Source organism: Oryx dammah, unplaced genomic scaffold (genome assembly GCF_014754425.2).
Source record: "Oryx dammah isolate SB20612 unplaced genomic scaffold, SCBI_Odam_1.1 HiC_scaffold_18, whole genome shotgun sequence".
NCBI classification, from domain to species: Eukaryota; Metazoa; Chordata; class Mammalia; order Artiodactyla; family Bovidae; genus Oryx; species Oryx dammah.
Window position 1 is genome coordinate 32111422 of NW_024070202.1, and position 25073 is coordinate 32136494.

Sequence of the window (25073 nt, forward strand, 5' to 3'; positions counted from 1 at the left end):
GGCATAGACTTGGATTACTGTGATATTGAATGGTTTGCCTTGGAAATGAACAGAGATCATTCTGTCATTTTTCAGATTGCATCCAAGTACTGCATTTTGGACTCTTTTGTTGACCATGATGGCTACTCCATTTCTTCTAAGGGATTCCTGCCCGCAGTAGTAGATATAATGGTCATCTGAGTTAAATTCACCCATTACAGTCCATTTTGGTTTGCTGATTCCCAGAATGTTGACGTTCACTCTTGCCATCTCCTGTTTGACCACTTCAAATTTTCCTTGATTCATGGATCTGACATTCCAGGTTCCTATGCAATATTGCTCTTTACAGCATCAGACCTTGCTTCTATCACCAGTCACATCCACAACTGGGTATTGTTTTTGCTTTGGCTCCATCCCTTCATTCTTTCTGGAGTTATTTCTCCACTGATCTCCAGTAGCATACTGGGCACCTACTGACCTGTGGAGTTCCTCTTTCAGTATCCTATCATTTTCTTTTCATGGTGTTCATGGGGTTCTCAAGGCAAGAATACTAAATAGGAAAAGGAGTACGTCAAGGCTGTATATTGTCACCCTGCTTATTTAACTTATATGCAGAGTACATCATGAGAAACACTGGGCTGAAAGAAGCACAAGCTGGAATCAAGATTGCCCAAATATCAATCACCTCAGATATGCAGATGACACCACCCTTATGGCAGAAAGTGAAGAGGAACTAAAAAGCCTCTTGATGAAAGTGAAAGAGGAGAGTGAAAAAGTTGGCTTAAAGCTCAACATTCAGAAAACAAAGATCATGGCATCTGGTCCCATCACTTCATGGGAAATAGATGGGGAAACAGTGGAAACAGTGTCAGATTTTATTTGGGGGGCTCCAAAATCACTGCAGATGGTGACTGCAGCCATGAAATTAAAAGACGCTTACTCCTTGGAAGGAAAATTATGACCAACCTAGACAGCATATTCAAAAGCAGAGACATTACTTTGCCAACAAATGTCCCATCTAGTCAAGGCTATGGTTTTTCCTGTGGTCATGTATGGATGTGAGAGTTAGACTGTGAAGAAAGCTGAGCGCTGAAGAATTGATGCTTTCAAACTGTGGTGTTGGAGAAGAGAGATCCAATCAGTCCATTTTAAAGATCAGTCCTGGGTGTTCTTTGGAAGGAATGATGCCAAAGCTGAAACTCCAGTACTTTGGCCACCTCATGCGAAGAGTTGACTCATTGGAAAAGACTCTGATACTGGGAGGGATTGGGGGCAGGATGAGACGGGGATGACAGAGGATGAGATGGCTGGATGGCATCACCGACTCGATGCACATGAGTTTGGGTGTACTCCAGAAGTTGGTGATGGACAGGGAGGCCTGGCGTGCTGCAATTCATGGGGTCACAAAGAGTCAGACACGACTGAGTGACTGAACTGAACTGAACTGATACAAAAGAATCATTTTTCTATGTCAGGCCAATTTACTTTTCACTAAAGGTCTATGTTAATAATGTTAATCACTGTTAACCAGCTTTATCTTAGGGGAAACCTCATCTAGAACACAAGATCTGTTCAAGAAATTTATCCTTTCTGAAACAACCTAAGTGTCCATTAATAAATGAATGGATAAAGAAAATGAGGTACATACTATACAGACACACACACGTGCACACACACACACGTGTGCACAGGAATATCATCCAGTCACAGAAAAGCTGAAAAACTTATCATGTAACTTGTGATAACATGGTTGGATATTAGGGGCTTTATATTAAGTGAAATAAGTCAGAGGTGGGTGGAAAGGTGGTAAAATAGGTGAAGGGAGTCTAAAGGTATAAGCTTGCAATTATAAAAGTCATGAGGATGTAATGTACAGCATGATCACTATAGTTAATGCTGCATTGCTTATTTGAAAATTGCTAAGAGAGTAAATCTTAAAAGTTCTCATCACAAGAGAAGAAACTATGTATTGTGATGAATGTTAACTACACTTACCTTTGGTGATCATTTTGCAGTATATACAAATATTGAACCATTATGTTGTATACCTGAAACTAATTTAACATTATGTGTAAACTACACCTCAATTTAACAATTAACATTTTAAAATATTTGTTTTTCCTAACTACAGACTACTACCAGAAAGACAATCAATTCACTGCTGTTAGCTACTAGACCAAACATTAAGGTTGCATAAGAATCAACTGAGGAACTTGTTATAAATAAAGGTTTCCATACTTCACTTCATGATTCTGATTTAGAGGGTTCAGCACAAGGTCTCAGAATCTGTTTTTAAAAGCACCACTTTTTCCCTGATGCAGGCTACCATTAGATCACACTTAGAGAAATAATGCTTTTCTCCCCACACACCAGCAAACACATATGTGCTGTACATATACATGTATGTATATATAAATACATATATATCCATATGAAATGTTCTACATAGAACAATGAAATTGTTCTATGACATTTTCTTTCCAGAAGGCAATGGCACCCCACTCCAGTACTCTTGCCTGGAAAATCCCATGGACGGAGAAGCCTGGTAGGCTGCAGTCCATGGGGTCGCTGAGGGTCGGACACGACTGAGTGACTTCACTTTTACTTTTCACTTTCGTGCATTGGAGAAGGAAATGGCAACCCATCCCAGTGTTCTTGCCTGGAGAATCCCAGGGACGGGGGAGCCTGGTGGGCTGCCATCTATGGGGTCGCATAGAGTCAGACACGACTGAAGTGACTTAGCAGCAGCAGCAACATTATAATTAAATAATCTTTCTGAATCATCACATACAAATGTGCATTGTTTTTCACAGCTACATTATTTTCTACTATATGTATGTATGCACCATACTTTATCCAGTCCTCTATTAATGGTTATTTAGACTTTTTTTTTTTCACTATTACAAGCAATGCTTCAATGAATATCTTTACACATTTATACTAAAATTTCCAAAAAATATAGTGTGTAATAAACACAGAAGAGTAGGGTTGCTAGCTCAGAAGACATGCACTTTAAAGTCTGATAGATCCTGCTGAGTTGCTCATTATTTTAGTTGTACCAATTTAAGTCCTAATGGACTTAAATTTCCCAACTCCTATACCAATACTAGTCTCAATCTTTTAAATCCTTATCTGACAGGTGAAAGAATAAAATCTTAATTTATATTTTACTATGTTTTTAATATCTGACTGACTAGCATTCAGTTTACCACTGAAGGAAACACAATTACCTAAAGTTCACCAAAAAGTATCATATTTTTAGAAAACTTTTATTTTCACCTTAAAACTTAACTGTCACTTATGGAATGAATGAATATCAAATATATAATATGTCTGTTATATAGTATCACTTAGTATCTTCTTTTACCAGGTGATAGAAAAATGAATTACAAGACCTAGCTTTCCACCCAGCAGCTCTGTGACTTTGGGCAAGTCATCTGCCCTTTTGAGAGCTTCAGTTTCCTCTTTTTAAAATGGGGATTCTAATCATTTTATAGGAATGTTTTGAAGATTAAATGAGATCATAATTTTAATTACAAATATTAGCTATTACTACTACCACCGTAACAATACAGGGAAATTACCAAGTGACTAGAATTATCTGTCAAAGCCTTTCTTATTATAAAATTATTATGCTGGTATTACAGATTCTAGGAAGTGAGTCAACTATTTATGGTGATTGTTAAAAGTCACTAGAAGAGTTTCTCTTCCATAGGGCTAACATGTGATTTACAAAAATCACTTCTCTTGTTTTCTGTGAATGCTCCTCTAATAGTAGTTTAGAAAATATTTCCAAAAGTATTCAGTTCCTTAGATAAAGTGGAATTATCCAAATATATAATCAACTATAAAACAGGATTTTTTTTTCAAGTTTCTAAGAGGGTTTTGTTTCTAAGCACACACAGTAATACTATTCAAGGTAATGTCATGGAGATTTCCTAGAGTCAGTAAATGGAATTTTAAAATTTTACTGTAATATAATACATTGGAGAACTTATCCTTGATTGTTTCCCAACACTAATGTCAACCTAACTCACACATTCATTAAGTGTCTCAGTATCTACAATGCACAAAGTCCTATCCTAGAGGCATATAATCTCTGCATTCAAGAGATAAAGACTCATACAACAGAGAAAAGGGCAAAGCATTGTTATCTAAAGTTGCCTGTACTCTTGGTATGACAAACGTCAGTGGTGCATGACTCATGGAGCTCATCTTCTTTTTGATGAATATTAATGAATTTGTCACACATCTCATCCACAGGCCATGTAAAACATAAAGCCAAGAATGAAATGTCATTGTCCTATGGCTTACTCCCAAAAGCTCTCAATGACTCAACTCACCTAAGTCTTCTCATTTTATTTCTTCCTCCACATGACTTTTGCAAAATTTTATGATGGTTTTTTAATGAGTAAAGTGATCTGGAAAAAAATTTTTTTTCTGTTTTTATTTCAATAAAACAAGAGGCAGCACTGTTGTAAAAACTATTATATATGGAGAACAATTACACAAATATACAAAACGTCAAAAAACTAAACTCCAGTTTATTTCCATAACCTTAAAAAGGTAGGGAGCACATAAAAATATCCAAAGTCATAATTTATTCTTTAGGAATGTAAACTCTAGGAATACAATTAGAAACAAGTATGTTTACTATGAAAAGATTAGTATCACTACGTAATTAGAAGTAAAGATTAGAGGTACACAATAACAGTATGTGAAACAGATCTTGAGTTTACTAGTAGAAACTTTATATCAAGACATTAATACTCTAGAACTCTATTATTAAAAAACACAAAAGCATCTTCTAAAATGTTCACTGTTAGTCTCTTTAGATATGCACAAGTTACAAAATACAGAAGATAACATACTTATATTCTCTGATGAAGAATTTATCAATATTAAATATAAATGTGAATAACTCATAGCATTATATATAATTTTACTAAGCAATTAATCTAAAAGTATAAATTCATGCTAATCAAAGGACTAGAGAGTTAATTTTTTTATCCAAAGATTGGGAAGACACTATTAATACACTAATTTTTATCTACAATGCTTAATTTAAGTACCCATCAAATTATTCTTTTTAAATAGCTTTTCGAAAAATTTTTTTTCAGTTACATTATTTAACATACGTATTTTCTTGATTTGCTTCCCTTTAATAAAGTGTAGACTTACAGTGCCTACAGACTCAAATGTTAAATAGCCTTATTTTAAATATTTGCTGAAAATTAAGTCTGAGTGTATTTTTCTTTATAATTTAAATGTAAAGGCTTCAACACTTTAATTTTATTCTTCCAAACAGACAAAATTCCCTAAAATGGGATCATTTTTATCTATTTTGGTTTAAAATTTTTATTTCCCTTTATTTCAACTCTTTTGTCTTTAAATGAATAATCTTTGCTAAGCAGTTACTTCATAATTGAAGAGAACAATGAAATATTGCTTTTTCAAAAACCACTGAAATCATTTAAGGACTGAGAATTTCTACTCTTCAAATCTACAGAGTTGCCTTTAAAAGCTCCATGGTGGTATAACAAGGGATTCCAGGGTGCTCACCTGCCCTAGACATTCCCCTTAAGTCTTTGTTTCTCTCTCCACTTGGATTCCAAAAGGCAAAATCTGGCATCCATCTTCACTAGAATATCCTAGGTAGTTGGGTATTTGAAGAGTGAGAGGCTGGGTAATTCGAAGAATCTTTTAGAGGTTTAAAATGCAGAATGGGACTACAGGGTCTACTGAGATCCTCTGAGCTATGGGGTACAAGGCCCCAATTTTGTCCAGACTTCTTCTTGTGATAAAAGATATTACTCTGAATATACAGAGGTCTGTGACCAAATGGTCACGTCAGCATCTTCAGAAGAAAATGACCTACAAAAGCCACCCCAACTTTCAAATTTGGCAAAGTAAGTGGGACAAGAATAGTAGAGACAATTACAATTGTTACAATAAGTTAGCATTACCCAGTATTTATAATTGCTATAAAAATTTTCAATTGTATAATCCTTACTTGAAATAGCATCAAAGATACTACAAAAGTATTTTCTCGTTAACACAACTGCACATAATTCCACATTCCAGAAAATCAACTGGTGCAAATTACTTGGAGCAAAAATTCAGAACCATTCCTTTGAGTAATCCTTCAGGGTTTTTAAAAGAATAACCACATGCAGATTTGCTGTGCACTGTATAAAAGGGTGGTACCTCTTTCATACTTAAAACTGCAGAGCTCTGATTCCATTTTTAGTTATCAAAAAAGTACAAAATATTAACCATTTTTATTGTAAAAACAAATGAGATTCATTAAAGATTTAGAATTAGGGGACTTAAGTGAGTTGACACTATAAAAAATTAATTAGCTGTTAAAAACAGTGAAGATTATAGTATCCAACATATTTGATCTAGGGTTGTGAGACCACTGAGAATTCTAAATATTAGGTAAGTGATTTGTTTGCACTTTGATACTGTCTTCTCAAACTTTAATGTGCATAATAATCACTTGAGATCTTATTAAAAGGCAGGTTATGATTCAGTAGATCTAAGGTGGCTCTGAAATTCTACCAGGTGATGCCAATGCTCCTTACTGCTCCTCAGACCACAATGATCTAGAATAATACCAAAATGAGGTTCCATTACAACAGCTGAACATTAAAACCTGATCTCTTATTTGTGCTGGCTAATGTGTCCTCAAACTAATGTCTTCCAAAATCCTTCTAAAACATTTCCTAAGCACCTTAACTCGCTTCCAATGCCAATCTTTTAAATTAGTTCTTAAGACTATTAAAGACTATTAAGATTGTTAGCAGCTATGCCTAGGAAAAATTCTTTGTTAAAGAATTACAAAAAGACAATAGGAAATTCACAGTGATTGTACACAGGATTTAAATTGAACACAGGATTCTTAGTACATTAATACTTTGTCAACTTTCACTGTCCAGTTGACTTGACTTTTTTTTTTTAACTATAATGTATGCCAATAGATCTTCATTTCTATCACTGGAACTAAAAATATCAACTTCACTTATGTTAAAAACCATATTTAGGATTACTCAATGAAAACTAGTCAATGATTTTTGAAAAATTAGATAAAACAACAGCCAAAGTAGTTATAGTCAAAACTGCATTCATACTGTAAATACTTTAGCAGTCTTCAAGACATACAACTTTTTCATATATTTGAGCTCTGCGTAAATAGGTACAAGATGAAAACTAGCATTTTCTCTGTTTGGCTATAGCTAAGGACTACGAATAAGGAAAACTGTGTACTAACCACTGAAAAGTAGAAGCTCCCTAGGTCTTCCTCCCCATTAAACTTACTCTCCCATTCTCAACCCTGCTTTTTTCTCTCTTACCCTAGATTATTACTAAGCCTACTTGATTTAAAAGGAACCTCACCATAGCTAAAATTACCACCACTAGCAAATATCAAAATTTTTACATCCATCTGGAGGTCACATGATCCTCTATAGCTTCATACAAGTTTGTTCAGCTTCTGTTAAATTAGCTTTTGTTTTTATTTTATTTTTTGGCTGGGGGCAACTATACTAATTATTCTTCATATCTTAACAAGAACATTTAAAATAGGCCTGTTCACAAAACAAGAAACACATTCAATATTCTTCATATTTTAAAATTTAAATTTAAGAACACAAACATAAATAACCTAAATTACTTTAGTCCACATTTCACTATTTTTATTTTCTTTCAATGATATTTAATAGATGAAAATTTTACCTAATTTCCTTCATTTATAGACAAACCATTCAATATGGTGAACACTGCTATCTTTAGAGCTGAGGTACAAAATTTACAGTGAAGTCTTCAATGATGTGTGCTTGGAATTATGGGAATCCAAACTAAGCAGTATTTCCAAAATCCAGCAGCAGGGTAGGCCAGCTTTATGGCCTATTACACCTTAGGAACTGAAAAGGATTTTCACCTTCTAAATCCAGATCAAACACTTCAAAATAACACATCTACTTGCAACCTGATTTTTGATATAAAATGTTCCAAATAAATGACAGCAATCCCTCTCTCCATTCCCTGGAATCACATAATATTTTAGGGTACTGAGTTATGAGGCATTTTCCAGTGCTTTATATTACTGTTCTACTAATCTTCAAGATGATCTGGCTACAAACATTTTTATCAGGCACTTTTCATAAGTATCATTTTTGTTTCTTCACATGCCTGTTTTTCAGAGTGGCTTCCTACACAGCCAGCTGTAGATTTCTTGGAGTTGTACCTAGCCTCATCCTTTACATGGATTCCCTTTACATTGAAGCTCAAACATATAGCTACCAAAACAGGAGTTATTAAAGAAAAAGATTCACAACCTTACAGGAGATGTCACCAACCTGATCACACCACCTGTCAAAATGTACTATCACAATGTCAATCTTAGGGCAACAGAAACAAGATTAAAAAAAAAAAAAAAGACTCAAGCCAAGGGGAAAAAATAGAACCCCCAAAATAGCAAAACCATATTTCAACTCACTACAACCTAGACATTATTCCCTTCATAAAGTCAAGGTAGCCATCAGAATTTAAAACATCAGGGCTCCCGTCAGGAGCAGGGATGAAAGATGACCCTGGGACCTTGCGTGAAGAAGCCCAGTTGTATTTCCAGATTCACTGCGTACATGAGGAAACCCTCACAAATTAATCTGTGGACAAAGTAATGCTAATACTAGGAGGTCTCTGCTGACCTGCTTGATGCTTCATTGGAAGTTCAGTCCTTTCAGAAGTGTATATCAGCTTTTCTTCTTGGAGACTACAAGCAGAAAACCTATTGGCATCTGTCCCAGCCCCACAGCCAACAGCAGATGACGGGTTATGTGGGACTGAGACTCCACTGACTTGTTCAAAGGATTTACTGAAAACACTGGTGGCAGTTTTAGCCAAACCATGACTGCAAGGTTTAGGCAGAGACTGGCTGGTTGTCAGCGTAAGTCTCTTTAAGGAGAGAAGCTCAAGATTCTCACTTTGGGCTCTCTGCGTTTGTTTTCGAACAAAGTGATCTTTGCAAGACTCCCCTGTAGTTTCTTTCTCTTTTCCTCCAGATTTGTTTCCTCCTGATCGTCTCTGAGTCTTTCCTATACTTGTCTTGTTACTACAATTTTGACTAATGTTTGATAAACCCGACTGGCTGGTACTAGAGGCAGCCCTGGAATAAAATCCCTCGTCAACTTCGGATATCTCCATCAGTTCTTCTTGACCTGTTAATTCTGTATTTCCTAAACAAAGAAATAACAAGGATTAATTAATATTAAACATTTTAAGTAATTCTTTTTCATGATTAATACCAAATCAAATATACTTTAAATAAATTTTAGAACAATTTTAGCATATGTAGCAACAGACTACTGACCAAAATCAAAGGATAAATCAAAACATTCTATAAAATGTCAACAGTTTATCATTAAAATTAGAATAATTTAGAGTATATTAAATAAAAAAGCATGCCATAAGCCACACCCCATTGTGTTTTTAGAAAAGTTTTCTTACTATTCATGCAAAGATCAGAGACAATTAGAAAAACACCACACATAAAACTAGGGGGTAAACTCTCCCCTAATAGCAAAGCAGTGTAAAGTCAAAGATCATACCAAGAAACTTAAAAAAAAAAGTTATTAAAATAGTTTAAAGACTTTTAAGGTTGCACTCCACATTCTAGATTTTCTTACTAAAAGAAAAATATATAGACCATAAATATAATCACAAACTTGTTAAAATTCTTTATACATTATCTTCTGTATCAAAGATGGCAAAAATATAAGGATAAAAAAGTAATTTTAGATCTCAAAACACAAGCAGTAAATTATTCTGGAAGCCATTTTCTGCCTCATTTTCATAACAATTTACTCAGAGACAGTATAGATATGACCATTCCAAAGAGCATTAAGTCATTGAGAAACTGTGTACATAATTCATGCATTTTGATTAGATAACATGCAAGATTTTTGTGCCTGTGCAACTGTTGCTTAAAACATGCAGCAGTGACCCTTTGCCATGAGATACCTTGGAGTGCAGCTATAAAGTGCTCTGCTAAAACTGCACTCTGCCAGGTGAGTTTATTCCATCCTCCATCATTTTTCTTACAGATTTTTGCCTCCTGATCTCTGGCAAGCCTTTGCTCTCAGTTCTAGGATCTGTGGCTGTTTCCTGTACACCCTGTATATGCTGGGCATCAATCTCTCCTAGTGTTCTGCCTTTTTCCCCATTCCCGGTTCTCTCTCCGGCCACATTTGTGACACTAATCTCAGGAATGACAAGGATGCCCAATTCAGTAGTATCATTATTGTTGTCAGGTTGCTCTAGAATTGAAGATGATAAGACAAAATGATGGCTGAAAACAAAACAAAACAAAAATGCAAAACAAGAAAAGCAAACGATCCAAAACAAAAATTGGACGACTGAATGTTAGGTATTAAGCCAAATATATGCCCTGATGGAACTCCCATAATTTACAATACTCTGACAGTACTGGAGAAATGGGGTCATGTTCTTTAATTTCAAATGACAATGAAAAAACTCAGAGCATCATTTTATGTTCTGTATTTTTTCACACACACATTTGACATGGACTGTGAAACAGAAATTTTTTTATAACTTAAAATAGAATTTTTACTATTTTTAAGATAATATTGTGACCACTTGAACTTATGTCAAGCCTTAGGCAAGTTTTCAAGGATTTATAGCCAAAACTCTAGTTCCTTCCTGTCAACATGAGGAACCAAGCCATTTAAGAATTCTCCTTGCATAATTATTTTTAATTAGATTACACTAAGTCTGCCTTAATAAACTATGACGTTAGAAAAATGCTTATTCAATTATATCACGGTTAGTACTATAGGTATAGTTTTTGTTTCACACACCAATCATCTTGTATATTAGTAAATGTTAATGCAGCTGTGGTATAATTAAACAGTCTATTCCTTCAGACATACTAATTCCATAAATTTAGGCTAACTTGTAACCATTCATTACTAAACTGGAAATAAATAAAAATGGATTTGTAAAATCAAAGTGGCTGTTGGTCCCTTATTCTGAAAATGGTAATTTGTAATTGAAACAATGAAACTCCTAAATAGTTAAAACTTGTAGACATTGTTTTGTGTCTCAAATCACAAAGCCATGGTTCACTTAAAGTTGTTAAGGAAATATCTGTAAAAGATGGAAAAAAAATAACATGAATATATCTACCATGGACTGGTAATGAAAGTTGAAGTTCAAAACAACATAAGACTATGTGAAACAGTATGCACTCTTTAAAAATGTAGAACACAAATCTGAGTGAGTGATGTTACCCAATACTTTCAAATATTTTTCATGATAGAACATCAAGCTCTGTGGGTAGAAGAATGGAGGCCAGAGCCACATATTCCTATGGGTCCCCACTTTGCTGAGCATCTTGAAGAACTACTGATACCTGGCTTTCACCCTTAACATTCTGATTTAAATAGTATGAGCTATGACCTGGGCATTAGGATTTTATAAATTTCCCACATGGCCAATGTGTGGCAAATTCTGAAAGATGGATGCACTGGGTACTCCATTACCAAGCAGCAATATGCACCTCCAAAGGTCTTCAAAGCTTCATGTTGCCCTGGGCTGGTAGGTCAATATGTTGGCATATTAATTTTCCAATTACATAGTGCTTCATATAGAGAAGGCAATGGCACCCCACTCCAGTACTCTTGCCTGGAAAACCCCATGGACGGAGGAGCCTGGTGAGCTGCAGTCCATGGGGTCGCTAAGAGTCGACACGACTGAACAACTTCACTTTCACTTTTCACTTTCATGCATTGGAGAAGGAAATGGCAACCCACTCCAGTGTTCTTACCTGGAGAATCCCAGGGATGGGGGAGGCTGGTGGGCTGCCATCTCTGGGGTCCCACAGAGTCAGGCACAACTGAAACGACGCAGCAGCAGCAGCAGTGCTTCATAAACTTTTGACTGCATATACCCTAAATGAAATCCTTTCCTAGACTGGCCAAAGGATATCAGTGAGGTATTAATGTTTAACACACTGCTGCTTCAGCTTCCTTAACAGAATTCCTAAATAAGCCCATTCCCCATTGCTAAAAGCTGTCTTCAAAGTGAGGGCAAGTAAAATCTAACTGAGGTAAATGCCAGAAGCCACTGCAACTGAGAGTAAAACCAGCATGGCACTTGGTCACTTGGGTGACAACCAAGACGTCCATTTACGTTGCAGAAGCAGTTTCACCAAAGATCTCTTAACGGGATCATTGCTGCTGCTGCTGCTAAGTCACTTCAGTCGTGTCCGACTCTGTGTGACCCCAGAGATGGCAGCCCACCAGACTCCCCCGTCCCTGGGATTCTCCAGGCAAGAACACTGGAGTGGGTTGCCATTTCCTTCTGCAATGCATGAAAGTGAAAAGTGAAAGTGAAGTCGCTCAGTCGTGTCCAACTCTTCGTGACCCCATGGACTGCAGCCTACCAGGCTCCTCCGTCCATGGGATTTGGAAAATCCCTGGGGTCCCACAGAGTAATGATTCCCATTTACAGACAAGGAAACTGAAGATCAGAAAAAGTTACAACTACTGTTTGGGGGACCTAAACAGTAGAATCTTTTGTTGACATCAAATGTCCATTCTAACATACTATAAATACTAACTCTTCAATTCATTACAGTCAATTTGAGTTAAATATTCTCTGACAAACATTTTTTAATTAAAAAAAAAATTCTTATTTGCCTAGATTCCTGGTCCTTTCATAGAAAGCAAACAATTTACTTTGAACACAGAGCAAGATCAAATAAATCTCTAAGAAAACCTAAGTAAGTCAGAATCGTCAAGGTTAATTTATGTTTTAAATTGGTTTTATTTTTTAAAAGATATCAGTGAAAATGCTGCTGCAATGGGGAAAATTTAGGATTTTGCAAGAAAAACTAGAAATGACAAGAATATTATATAAAATAGCATGAGGCAGCTGGGTTATTAATCATATTTACTGGGGAAATGGTAACGATCTGCAGCCCAAGAAACAGTAATACTAATTTTTAAAAATCATCTTAAATGGCAAGTAGTAAATGAAATAGGTTCTTCCACAGGCAAAAATCTTTAATAAATTTATGCGTGCTTAGTCACACAGTCATGTTCGACTCTCTGTGGCCACATGGACTGTAGCCTGCCAGGCTTCTCTGTCCATGGAATTTTCCAGGGAGGAGTACTGGAAAACTTCCTACTCCAGGAGATCTCTCTGACCCAGGGATTGAAACAAGCGTCTCTTGCATCTCCTGTACTGGTTGGCGGATTCTTTACCACTAGTGTCATCTGGGAAGCCCCAATTTATGTATATTATCACTCAAAAATGGCAAAAACCACAAAATTTCTAAACTGTTTATTAAAGTAAATTCACAGAAAGAAAACCTAGAAATGAAGTATATTTCTCAGGAAAATTATAGGATAAAGAAAGATAATTACAAAAAACACAAACATCTGTTACATGATCTTTCTCTTACTTCTCCAACTTCTTCCCTATATAATTACGTGACCCACTCCTCCTACACACAAGTACTTATTTGTCTTGTTATTCCCTAGGCCTGGAATGCTCTTCCCCACATAGCTACATGGTTCACCTTCTTACTTCCTTCAGGTCTTTTTTCAAAACTTTCCTTCTCAATGAAATCTCTCCTGATCATCCCATCAAGCTTCAATATTATCCATGTTTCATATACTCTCTTCCCTACTTTGTTCCTTTTTCTTCTTAGCACTTCATCACTTTCTAACCTATAATTATTTATTTATCATATCTACCAGATGGAAGCTCCAAGAGGTCAGGGATTCTTGCTTGGTTACTGCTGTATACCCCATTCCTAGGAAAGTACCTTGCATTAAGTAAGTGCCCAATAAGATTTGTGTGATAAGTTGAACGAGTCTCCAGTTATGAGATGAAATTATTATTAGAATAAATCAAGGTGTGGTGGTGGTGGTTTAGTCCCTAAGTCATGTCTGACTCTTGTGACCTCATGGACTGTAGCCCGCCAAGCTCCTCTGTCCATGGGATTGCCAGGCAAGAAACCAACTGGAGTGGGTTGTCATTTCCTTCTCCAGGGGATCTTCCTAACCCAGGGATTGAATCCACATCCACATCTCCTGCACTGCAGGCAGATTCTTTATTGCTGAGCCACTAGGGAAGCCCTAAACAAAGTTGAAAAAACACAGAAAAGACACGGGAAAGGTGAGAATGTGCTACTTGACCTGATAAAACAAAAGAGTAACATAGAGTTTAAAAGAGTTTTTAGATGGCAAAGAAAAACACAGGCTCTTTGTTTTAGAAAAGTGTTGTATCTGCCTCTAAATGTAGGTTTAGTAAAATGATTGTTCACATCAGAAAGTTATTTTTAAGTCTATAGTTTTAAGTCTATCCAAAGGATAACATAGATAGTTAAGAATTATTCTTTTTTGAAAAAGACTACAAAGGAGATGTTTTAAGGGAATACAAATGCATAAGAAAACAGAATCTGCTAAAAGCCCAGACCTTAAAATTTTATGCAAAATGTGTCATGACTATTCTATACCTATAAAAAACAATACTTACATTTGACTTCAAATAATTCGAAAAGTTCAAAAAACATCCAAAGAAAAACTTCTCAGAGAATATTTTATTTGTATAATCTCTATAAATAGGTCACCTTCTCTCCATATACAGAAATGAGGAGAGTTAAGGGCATCATTTCTCCCTACAAAATGTCTTCTGGCTTTGAGAGGAAAGAAAAGGTAAAAAAAATTGCAAATGTCATTAAAGCTGATTATGAAAAGTTGTGATTTCTCTCAGTTTTAGAACCTCAAATATCTATTCCATTATGTTCCTCATGAAACTCTTCATTCAAGCTTTAGCTTTTATTTTTTCATAGTTTCCCTTTTTACTGAAAGTGATAATTTAAATAAACGAACAATTTATTATTCACAGAATTTACACAAATCTATACCTAGATTGATTCACAAGTCTAAAGGAATCTGGAAAAAAAAAAAAAAGAATCTGGTTATGCCGTTCAGTTCAGTCGCTCAGTCGCGTCCGACTCTTTGAGACCCCGTGAATCGCTGTAGGCACTTGGAAATTTGCAAAATCAATCAAAATCTGTACCTCAAATATCTGTATCATACAATTATTGACATCAATAAAGACAAGTATTTTAGAGTAGACCCCAGAAGAAAGTTATACACATTCTTTTATAATTTATAAGATATATTTTAAAAGTCATAAAATACCTGAACAATTTCATACTATCCTGTCAGTTTAAAGTTTAAAATGTAGTCTATATTCAATGGAAGACAAATGTTTTCTATATTCAGTAAGCTATTCATTGCAGTGTTATCTATAATAGCAGAAAGTTAGAAACAAACTATTTAGCATATTAAGGAAATGGTTAAGTAAATGATGGAATATCAGCTCAATGTAATATTATGTAGCCATTTAAATAACGGGACTCACTAGGAGAACTTGGGAAAATATTGGACAAGCCTAACTGAACAAAAGCAAAACATAAAAAATAAAGACTATAACTATGAAAAATACATATACATATGGAAAAAAACTGTAAAATGTCAATTTTTTAAGTACCAGGATTGTAAGTGAATATTCCTCTACCCAGTTTACTATCATGTTATTGCACTGTTTTTCAATAAAATAAGGAAAAAAGAAATCGCTCAGTCTACAGTATAAATTTATCATTTATTCACTCATTCAGGCGTTCAACTATTTACTGAGCCCCTATTATGTACCAGACACTGTTTTAGACTCTGGGCATACAATGGCCAACCAGACAAAGACACTGCCCTCACAAATGGGAATTAAGCAAACAAGAGAATTTTAGATAGTGGAAAACACAATGAAGACAAGAATAATGGAAAAGAGTAAGCAGGGTAGTAAAGAAGAAAGTCTACTTTAGATGGATAGTCTGGGAAGAACTTTTTGAGGAAGGGATATTTGAGCTGAGATCTGAATGATGAAAAAGCACTGACTACACAATAATCTTGGTGCTAGCAGTAAAAAACCTGTCTCCCAACACAGGAGACATAAGAGATGCAGGTTCGATCCCTGGATCAGGAAGATCCCCTGAAGGAGGGCATGGAAACCCACTCCAGTATTCAATTTGCCTGGAGAATCCCATGGACAGAGGAGCTTGGCGGGCTACAGTCCATAGAGTGGCAAAGAGTCAGACACAACTGAAGAGGCTTAGCACGCACACAAGAATCTGGAGGAAGAGAGTTTAAGCTGACTCTTTCCAAAATCATCAAAGCTCAGCTCAAATGTCCCCAATTGCTACTACAAAGCCCCCAAGGTAGAAATGTCTTAGTGGGTTGAAAGGTTAGAAGGAAAGGTGAGAGTGGTCTTCAGGTGCGGTCACAGTGGTAGTTAAGGCGCCACTAGGGCCACCTATGGCATAATGTTAGAGCTTAGACTTTGTTCTGACTGCGAAAGATAGCCATTGACAAGTATAGAGATAAATTACTTCGGTACTCTATTAGCATTCTTTATCAAAGAAGTCACATTTTACACAAACTATTGAGCACAAAGTGTGTCCTGGTTTAGAAAAAACAGCAATGTAAAAAAATCCACAGCCTGGGCCAGTAATTTGCAAGGCAGGTTAGAGGAAAGGAGCACTGACATAAAACCACAGGATACAGTGCTGGCAGTTAAGAAGGTGCTGCACTCTGAGCACGGACATGAATGAAGACTGAGATTTAGTAATCTTAGTCCTAAAGCCAGAAGAATTTCCAGATAAGAAGAGAGCAGCCTGGGTTACACAGAAGAACACAGTCTGGACCACAACAATTTATTTATGCACACATCGGTTAGGAAATATTGCCCAATTTCTTAAGTAAAGAATAGTCAAGTCTTTAACTTGTTTTTATAATTCTCCTTATTGAGGTGGATTCAATCACTCTCAGTAACTTTTTCTGTCATCTTTATTAAGTCTCAAGTATTAAAAAAAAAAATCTCTGTGAGAAATGCATTACTGCTGCTGGATCAGGTGAATCCTTCATGGTTAAAGTACCTCATAACCAGACAGGCCAAAACCAGATAAGGAATATCTACTACGAAACTACCTGTAAAACCTTATTTCTTCCTCCACGTACACTGTGCACCAAATGCTACTTAAAAGGTGGGGGGAAGAGGTAGAGCTCAATAATAAATAACAAAAAATAAGTTCCTTAACTACAACAAGAATTATATAAGGCCTCCTTAGTAAAAAATGTAGAACATAATCATTTACAAACAACCGTTTCTGTCTCATAAGACCAATAATTTTAAATACCCTGCTTCTCCGTATAGAAAATTATCTTACTTTATTTTATCTAGAAATAAATTAAGATTTTTTTGTTTTCATCTAAAGTTGGCCAGGATTCTAAGACTACTATCTTTCTCTTTAAGTCTAATTTCACATATGTCAATTGTATTTCAGTTCTCTGGTTAATATGTCCTTTTTCCTTGTGTCACCTAATATTTCCTAATATGTTTAAAAGGTCAATATCAAAAATGTCGGTTAAAATTCATGCAATGCTAAGTCTGGTCAGAGGAAATGCTTATTTTTGGCCCAAATGCTTTATCATCTATATCAGGAAAGCAAAGTTTGCTCCTCAAATAGCATTTTTAGAATCTAAAAATAATGGAGTTTCTCAAAATGATTTTTCTTTAATAAGTATAAACAACTTTTAAAATAAAAACATAAGTATTATAAATATCTAACTGCAAATGCAGAATTCCAATAGCCAATTCATTAAAGTTTGCTACTTTTGAATTTAAAATTACCATTTCTGCATTTTTCAAAATGCTTTTATAATTATTAGCAACTTTGTTTTTCCCCAAATGATTTACACATAAAATCATAAAATCTGATTCACAAACAAATGTTTCATTCCAAGATTTATGGCATTTACCTTCTGCACTATCTAGAAAGACCAGCTTAAATGTTTTAAATAATTTTAAAAGATATTTAACTAAAGTATATCTTTTTATAATTATTCAGATTTGTTCATTAAAGTGAAAGTGAAGTTGCTCAGTCATGTCCGACTCTTTGCAACCCCATGGACTGTAGCCTATCAGGCTCCTCCGTCCACGGAATTTTCCAGGCAAGAGTGCTGGAGTGGGGTGCCATTTCCTTCTCCAGAGGATCTTCCCAACCCAGTAATCAAACCTGGGTCTCCCATGTTGCAGGCAGACACTTTACCATCTGAGCCACCAGGGAAGCCTTAGAAAGTTATTACTACCCTATTTTTTAATATATAATAGAAATTTATTAACATTTTAAAAATCAATAATCAGGTCTTAACAATAATAATTGGTTTTAAATAAACTATTTCCCAACATGAACTGCATCTTTTCTATCATTCCACTTCTTTTCTCATCTAATAAGTTAGTACTAAACCGCTGAGCAAATTGAAATGAATCACATTTTTTTGGTCATTTAAAAAAACATAATCATAAGTTATCTTTGAATTCTGTCATAATAATTTAAACTCATTTAAATACCTTAACATCCTTTAAATAGAAACTTCATGCTAGAAATGCAATAAAGCAGCTGTAACATGAAACTTCACTTTCTTTAGATCCAATCTATGTGAACTGTATTGTGCTTCATTTTTCACATAAACATTCCATGTGTGCATGTGAAGTTGCTCAGTCGTGTCCAACTCTTTGCGACCCCATGGACTGTAGCCCGCCAGACTCCTCTGTCCCTGGGATTCTCCAGGTAAGAATACCGGAGTGGGTTGCCATCTCCTTTTCCAAGGGATCTTCCCAACCCAGGGATCGAACCCGGGTCTCCCTCATTGCAGGCAGACACTTTATCCTCTGAGCCACCAGGGAAGCCATATTCCATATAATTAACTAAATACTCTAAAATTCTCAGGGTACTGATTTGATATTACTAAGAAGACTTAAAAATATATACAGTTCTTTCAGGTATTTTTGATGTGGACCATTTTTAAAGTCTTTATTGAATTTGTTTCAATATTGCTTCTGTTTTATGTTTTGAAGGATTTCTTTTGGCCACAAGGCATTTGCGATCTTAGCTCCCTAAACAGGGCTTGAACCTACACCTCCTGCATTGGAAAGTGAAGTCTTACCTACTGGACCACCAGGGAAGTCCCTCAATTCTTTTTTACTATCTAAAGCTTTGTACTCTTGGATCTCCTAAGTCAAAATAAGGAAATTCAATATTATAAAAATAAATCACTTAACATGTGCCAGGACCAAAAGTAGGGCAAAATTGAAAGAATCTAGACTATAAATATCACTTTTATTGTTATACTTACTTGTTGCAAACAGCTGTAATCGTACATAAATGAGAATATAAATTCAATATATTCTATTTACATGCGAATTTGGAATGCAGACAGCAGGTATTAAAACAACATTCTAAAAAATCCTTACTGTAGGGTGATATATTTCTGTAGTGGGGATATAAGTGTCAGATAATATGAGTTAGAGTACTAAACTTCAGGGTTATAGAAATTTTAAAATATCATTAAATTGATTGTTACTATTATATCACATATGTATCACACATTGTATCATATATGTATCACATATTTTTTGTCTGATAGACTCAAACTCAATGTTTGTCTCAAATTGAGGAAAGTCAATGAAAGAGTTAATCAATCACAGGCTCATTTGAATAGCAAGCTTGCTAATAAAAGCTTATCAAGAATACTACTGTGCAGTTAATAAAATAAAGAAGATAGTTTTTAATTAATAAACAATCAGGCTTTACACAGTGTTTTATTTTTTATTTATTTATTTTTTAACATAGTGTTTTAAAACATACCAAAATGCTTTTTACTGACTTGTCTCACTTATATCACAAATGTACTAGTGGACAATGGTAGGAAGTAATAAAAAATTAGGACTTCACTAGATAAGACTTTAGCAGATAACAAGCTGGCAAAAATTATAAGTACTCATTATTTGCAACTATAACTTAGGGGACTTCTATGGAATGGGTATTTCAATACCATTTTAAAAGAAAGGAGGCACCATTGCAACAAAAAGAATAAAATACTTAGGAATATATCTACCTAAAGAAACTAAAGACCTATATATAGAAAACTATAAAACACTGATGAAAGAAATCAAAGAGGACACTAATAGATGGAGAAATATACCATGCTCATGGATCGGAAGAATCAATATAGTGAAAATGAGTATATTACCCAAAGCAATTTACAAATTCAATGCAATCCCTATCAAGATACCGGCGATATTTTTCACAGAACTAGAACAAATAATTTCAAGATTTGTATGGAAATACAAAAAACCATGAATAGCCAAAGCAATCTTGAGAAAGAAGAATGGAACTGGAGGAATTAATTTGCCTGACTTCAGGCTCTACTACAAAGCCACAGTCATCAAGACAGTATGGTATTGGCACAAAGACAGACATATAGATCAATGGAACAAAATAGAAAGCCCAGAGATAAATCCACATACATATGGACACCTTATCTTTGACAAAGGAGGCAAGAATATACAATGGAGTAAAGACAATCTCTTTAACAAGTGGTGCTGAGAAAACTGGTCAACCACTTGTAAAAGAATGAAACTAGATCACTTTCTAACACCGCACACAAAGATAAACTCAAAATGGATTAAAGATCTAAATGTAAGACCAGAAACTATAAAACTCTTAGAGGAGAACATAGGCAAAACACTCTCCGACATAAACCACAGCAGGATCCTCTATGATCCACCTCCCAGAATTCTGGAAATAAAAGCAAAAATAAACAAATGGGATCTAATTAAAATTAAAAGCTTCTGCACAACAAAGGAAAACATAAGCAAAGTGAAAAGACAGCCTTCCGAATGGGAGAAAATAATAGCAAATGAAGCAACTGACAAACAACTAATCTCAAAAATATACAAGCAACTCCTGCAGCTCAATTCCAGAAAAATAAACAACCCAATCAAAAAATGGGCCAAAGAACTAAATAGACATTTCTCCAAAGAAGACATATGGATGGCTAACAAACACATGAAAAGATGCTCAACATCACTCATTATTAGAGAAATGCAAATCAAAACCACAATGAGGTACCACTTCACACCAGTCAGAATGTCTGTGATCCAAAAATCTGCAAGCAATAAATGCTGGAGAGGATGTGGAGAGAAGGGAACCCTCCTACACTGTTGGTGGGAATGCAAACTAGTACAGCCACTATGGAGAACAGTGTGGAGATTCCTTAAAAAATTGCAAATAGAAATGCCTTATGACCCAGCAATCCCACTGTTGGGCATACACACTGAGGAAACCAGAATTGAAAGAGACACATGTACCCCAATGTTCATCGCAGCACTGTTTATAATAGCCAGGACATGGAAACAACCTAGATGTCCATCAGTAGATGAATGGATAAGAAAGCTGTGGTACATATACACAATGGAGTATTACTCAGCCATTAAAAAGAATACATTTGAATCAGTTCTGATGAGATGGATGAAACTGGAGCCAATTATACAGAGTGAAGTGAGCCAGAAAGAAAAACACCAATACAGTATACTAACACATATATATGGAATTTAGAAAGATGGCAATGATGACCCTGTTTGCAGGACAGCAAAAAAGACACAGATGTGTATAGCGGACTTTTGGACTCAGAGGGAGAGCGAGAGGGTGTGATGATTTGGGAGAATGGCATTGAAACATATATAATATCATGTAAGAATCGAACTGCCAGTCTATGTCTGATGCAGGATATGGCACGCTTGGGGCTGATGCGTGGGGATAACCCAGAGAGATGTTGTGGGGAGGGGGGTGGGAGGGGGGTTCATGTTTGGGAACGCATGTACACCTGTGGTGGATTCATGTCAATGTATGCCAAAACCAATACAGAATTGTAAAGTAAAAATTAAAAATAAATAAATTTAAAAAAAAATTAAAATTAAAAAAAAAATAAAAATAAAAAAATAAAAGAAAGGAGGAAAGTTGATTGCGTTGTTCCAAGTATAGATAATTTTAAAAAGTGGAAAAGTGAGTCATAATGGTGGTGGTTGGGGGGAAACAGACAAAAAAAAAAAAAAAAAGAAATTAAATTTGCTCTGGAAGAGAAGTACAAGGTGGAAAAGTACAAGGAAATAAATAAGTATAGATTTTAGAGAATTATTCAGCGGTTTAAGAAATAGGACTCATAGCTGAAATGGTAGATAATAAAAACAGCTTTAGAAGCAACATTTAAGAATGACTGTAGACAAGAAGCATTATTATAAAGAAATACCTTCTGCTTTTCTTTTAGCTCTGTTTTTTAAAAGTAATAAAATTGCATTTTATTATTAATTTAAAAAATTAATTATTTCACAGTTTTACCTTTATTACTGGAATTTTCATTTTGATTCTTGTTATGGTCATAATCTACTCACATTCTTCTCTTACCTTACTTAATGCTTTTAAAAATCTTTTTTCTGTTATTATCATTCTCTAATTGCATTTTACTTTCAAATTATGACTTCTAAATAGCCCTCAATCTGTAAGTGGCTTGAAAATATAGGTTTAAAAAATACACACTAAGTGAAACACAGTATATTTGAAATAATTAATAATATATAAAAAGCTATTAATTATGAAACTATGACCCTTGAAAGTCAAAGTAGCAATTCTACATTATAATTTTAGTTTCCAAACATATGTATTGACATGGAATTATAAATTCATTAAAACTTTCTCAAAAATTTATACACATAATTTCAAAAGTCTGAAAACACAACATTAAGTTATGCCTCATCAGTACAATATCAAAGAAACTAAATGAAAAGTGGGGAAAATCAGGCAAAGATGCCAATGGTCAAACATGTCTTTCCAAAATAATACATCAGCAGAAACTAACTTTTCTTTAAAAATCATTCTCTTTAATCATTGTCTCACAAAAATTAGAATGACAGGGCCTTGCAACATCTCTCTTGCGTGGAGTGTTGATTGTTGGGAGGATAAAGAATGTTGATAAAGGGTAGTGGTCAGAGGGTATACAAGAACCTGTACTTTCCACTCAATTTTGTTGTGAAACTAAAACTGCTCTTGAAAAAATAAAATCTATTAATAATAATAATTTAAAAATTGAAATTGCCAAAATATAACTCTAGAAATTTGGGTTGTTATTTAACAATAATAAGGTCATGGCAAGGGATATATGTTCTGAAATATGTGGAAATGCTAAAGCTAAAGCAATTTTTTGTTTTCCAAAAGAATGCTTTCCATTAATATATAAATTATAGATAAATTCTTAACTTTGGGAAGCTTCAGAGAATACTGAAATACACTCAAACAGAGTTCAGAAAAAAATTTTTGAATGCAAATGATTAAAAGTGTTCAAAATTAATTTCATACTAAAATATGAATTGGTTTTAGCTGTAAAGACAGTTTTTTTTTGGTTACAAATAAGAAAAAGAAAACATGTGATTAAGTGCTTCAATTTAATGTATTTGTTTGCATGAGCAATTTTTGGTGACTCAGCTATGCAAACAAACAAACACGTTTATATGGTTTAATTATCTATATTTTTTAATGAAATAGGGAGATGTAAAAAAAAAAAGTAAAAAAAAAAAAAGAAAAGAAAATTCTGACTGACCACTTTGATAACCTTATTTACTCCTGCCCCTTTTCTCCCCAGCTAGGATGGAAAATAGAGAAAAAAGAAGAGAGGCAATAAAGAAATAAATATGGAAGCAACCTAAACATCCATCAACAAATGAATAAATAATGAAAATGTGATAGGTTATTTATTCATAAAAAAAGAAGGAACTCCTGTCCTTTGCAACAATATGGATAGACCTTAAGGGAATTATGCTAAGAAATAAGTCAGAGAGAGAAAGACAAATACCATGTGAGCTTCCTAATATGTGCAATATAAAAAACAAACAAAAACTCTGAACTAGACACAGAGAACAGAGGTGGGAAATGGTAGTGGGTGAAATGGGTGAAAATGATCAACAGATACAAACTTCAAGTTATAAAAACATAAGTCATGGGATGTAATGTACAGCATGGTGATTATTCGTTAATAATAATACTGTATGGTATATTTTAAAAGTTGCTTAGAGAGTAGATCTTACAAGTTCTCATTACGAGGTGGCAAAAGGTAATTATATGTGGAAATGCATATTAACTAGATTCACTTTACTGATCAGTTCACAGTGTATTCATATATTGATGCCTGTCTGTATACCTGAAACTATGTTACATGTCAATTATATTTCATTTTTAAAATAAGAAGAAAAAGGGAAGAGATCCAAGAAAAGAAAAAGAAAAAGAACAACTGCTTTCTTCTTTCCCAGACTGGCAATAACAAGGGAAGAAGCAAGGAGAAAAAAAAAAATTCCTTAACATTCATGTTTCATGTCCCTTCTCCTACCCCAACTCTCATCATCACTGAGTTAAAGCTGCATATTCCGTGTTCCTACCATGTGATACAGTTCAGGGTCTGAGAAGAAATCCTTCCTTCTGGGAGGGTTGGTGTTGGAAGGGAATGATAGAGATATAGGTGGAACACAAAACACATTTAGCGTTCCAGCAAACAAAGAAACTCTGAATGTGTTTTCACATAGTCATAAACTAACCTTACATTCTACAGTGCTATGCTTTAGAAACATTATGAGACAGTAAGTCTTTTGTGGGTCACCCTGGAATCCACAAGCCTTTTAACACTGTTTCTGCAAAAATTAATGTATAAATTAAATTCATTATAATTTATATATGTCATATGTGAACATAATAAACAATCTATATAAACACATTTAATTTAAAAATCCATTTACAAATTGAGAATTATCTATGTATTTTAGAACTATAGTAAAGATACCTATCTTCCCCACAAGAAGCCAGTGTCAGCTAGAGCCAGAACAATGATAAGGTGTTCAGACAGGAATCAGGACCATGGTGATGGAAAACAGAAAAGCTTTCAATTCAGCAAAACAATGAAAAATACTGCTCTAGGAAGGAAAGCCAAGATTGCTCTCAAAAGGGAGAATGTAATCTACCTGTGGAGATAAACAAGGACCTTGGCCTAGGAATATTTTAGAGTCCACTGGATAAAAAGAATTCACACTGAAGATGAATGGTCAACAAGACTAAGCTA

The 25073-nt window shown here is 34.7% G+C and overlaps 1 protein-coding gene across 2 annotated transcripts in view; it reads right to left on the reverse strand.

Annotated features, from left to right (window-relative positions):
• Positions 1-4503: 4503 nt before the first annotated feature.
• FAM126A (family with sequence similarity 126 member A) overlaps positions 4504-25073 on the reverse strand; it is a 90665-nt gene continuing 70095 nt past the window's right edge. Inside the window, exons 11-12 of one of the 2 annotated variants that reach the window (XM_040260655.1) lie at positions 10003-10298; positions 4504-9218 (exon numbers count right to left, since the gene is read on the reverse strand). In XM_040260655.1, the coding sequence (XP_040116589.1) occupies positions 10030-10298 (269 nt within the window). In that variant the 3' untranslated portion in view covers positions 4504-9218; positions 10003-10029. The remainder of the gene's footprint in view (positions 9219-10002; positions 10299-25073) is intronic. The other variant, XM_040260654.1, reaches the window with a different exon arrangement.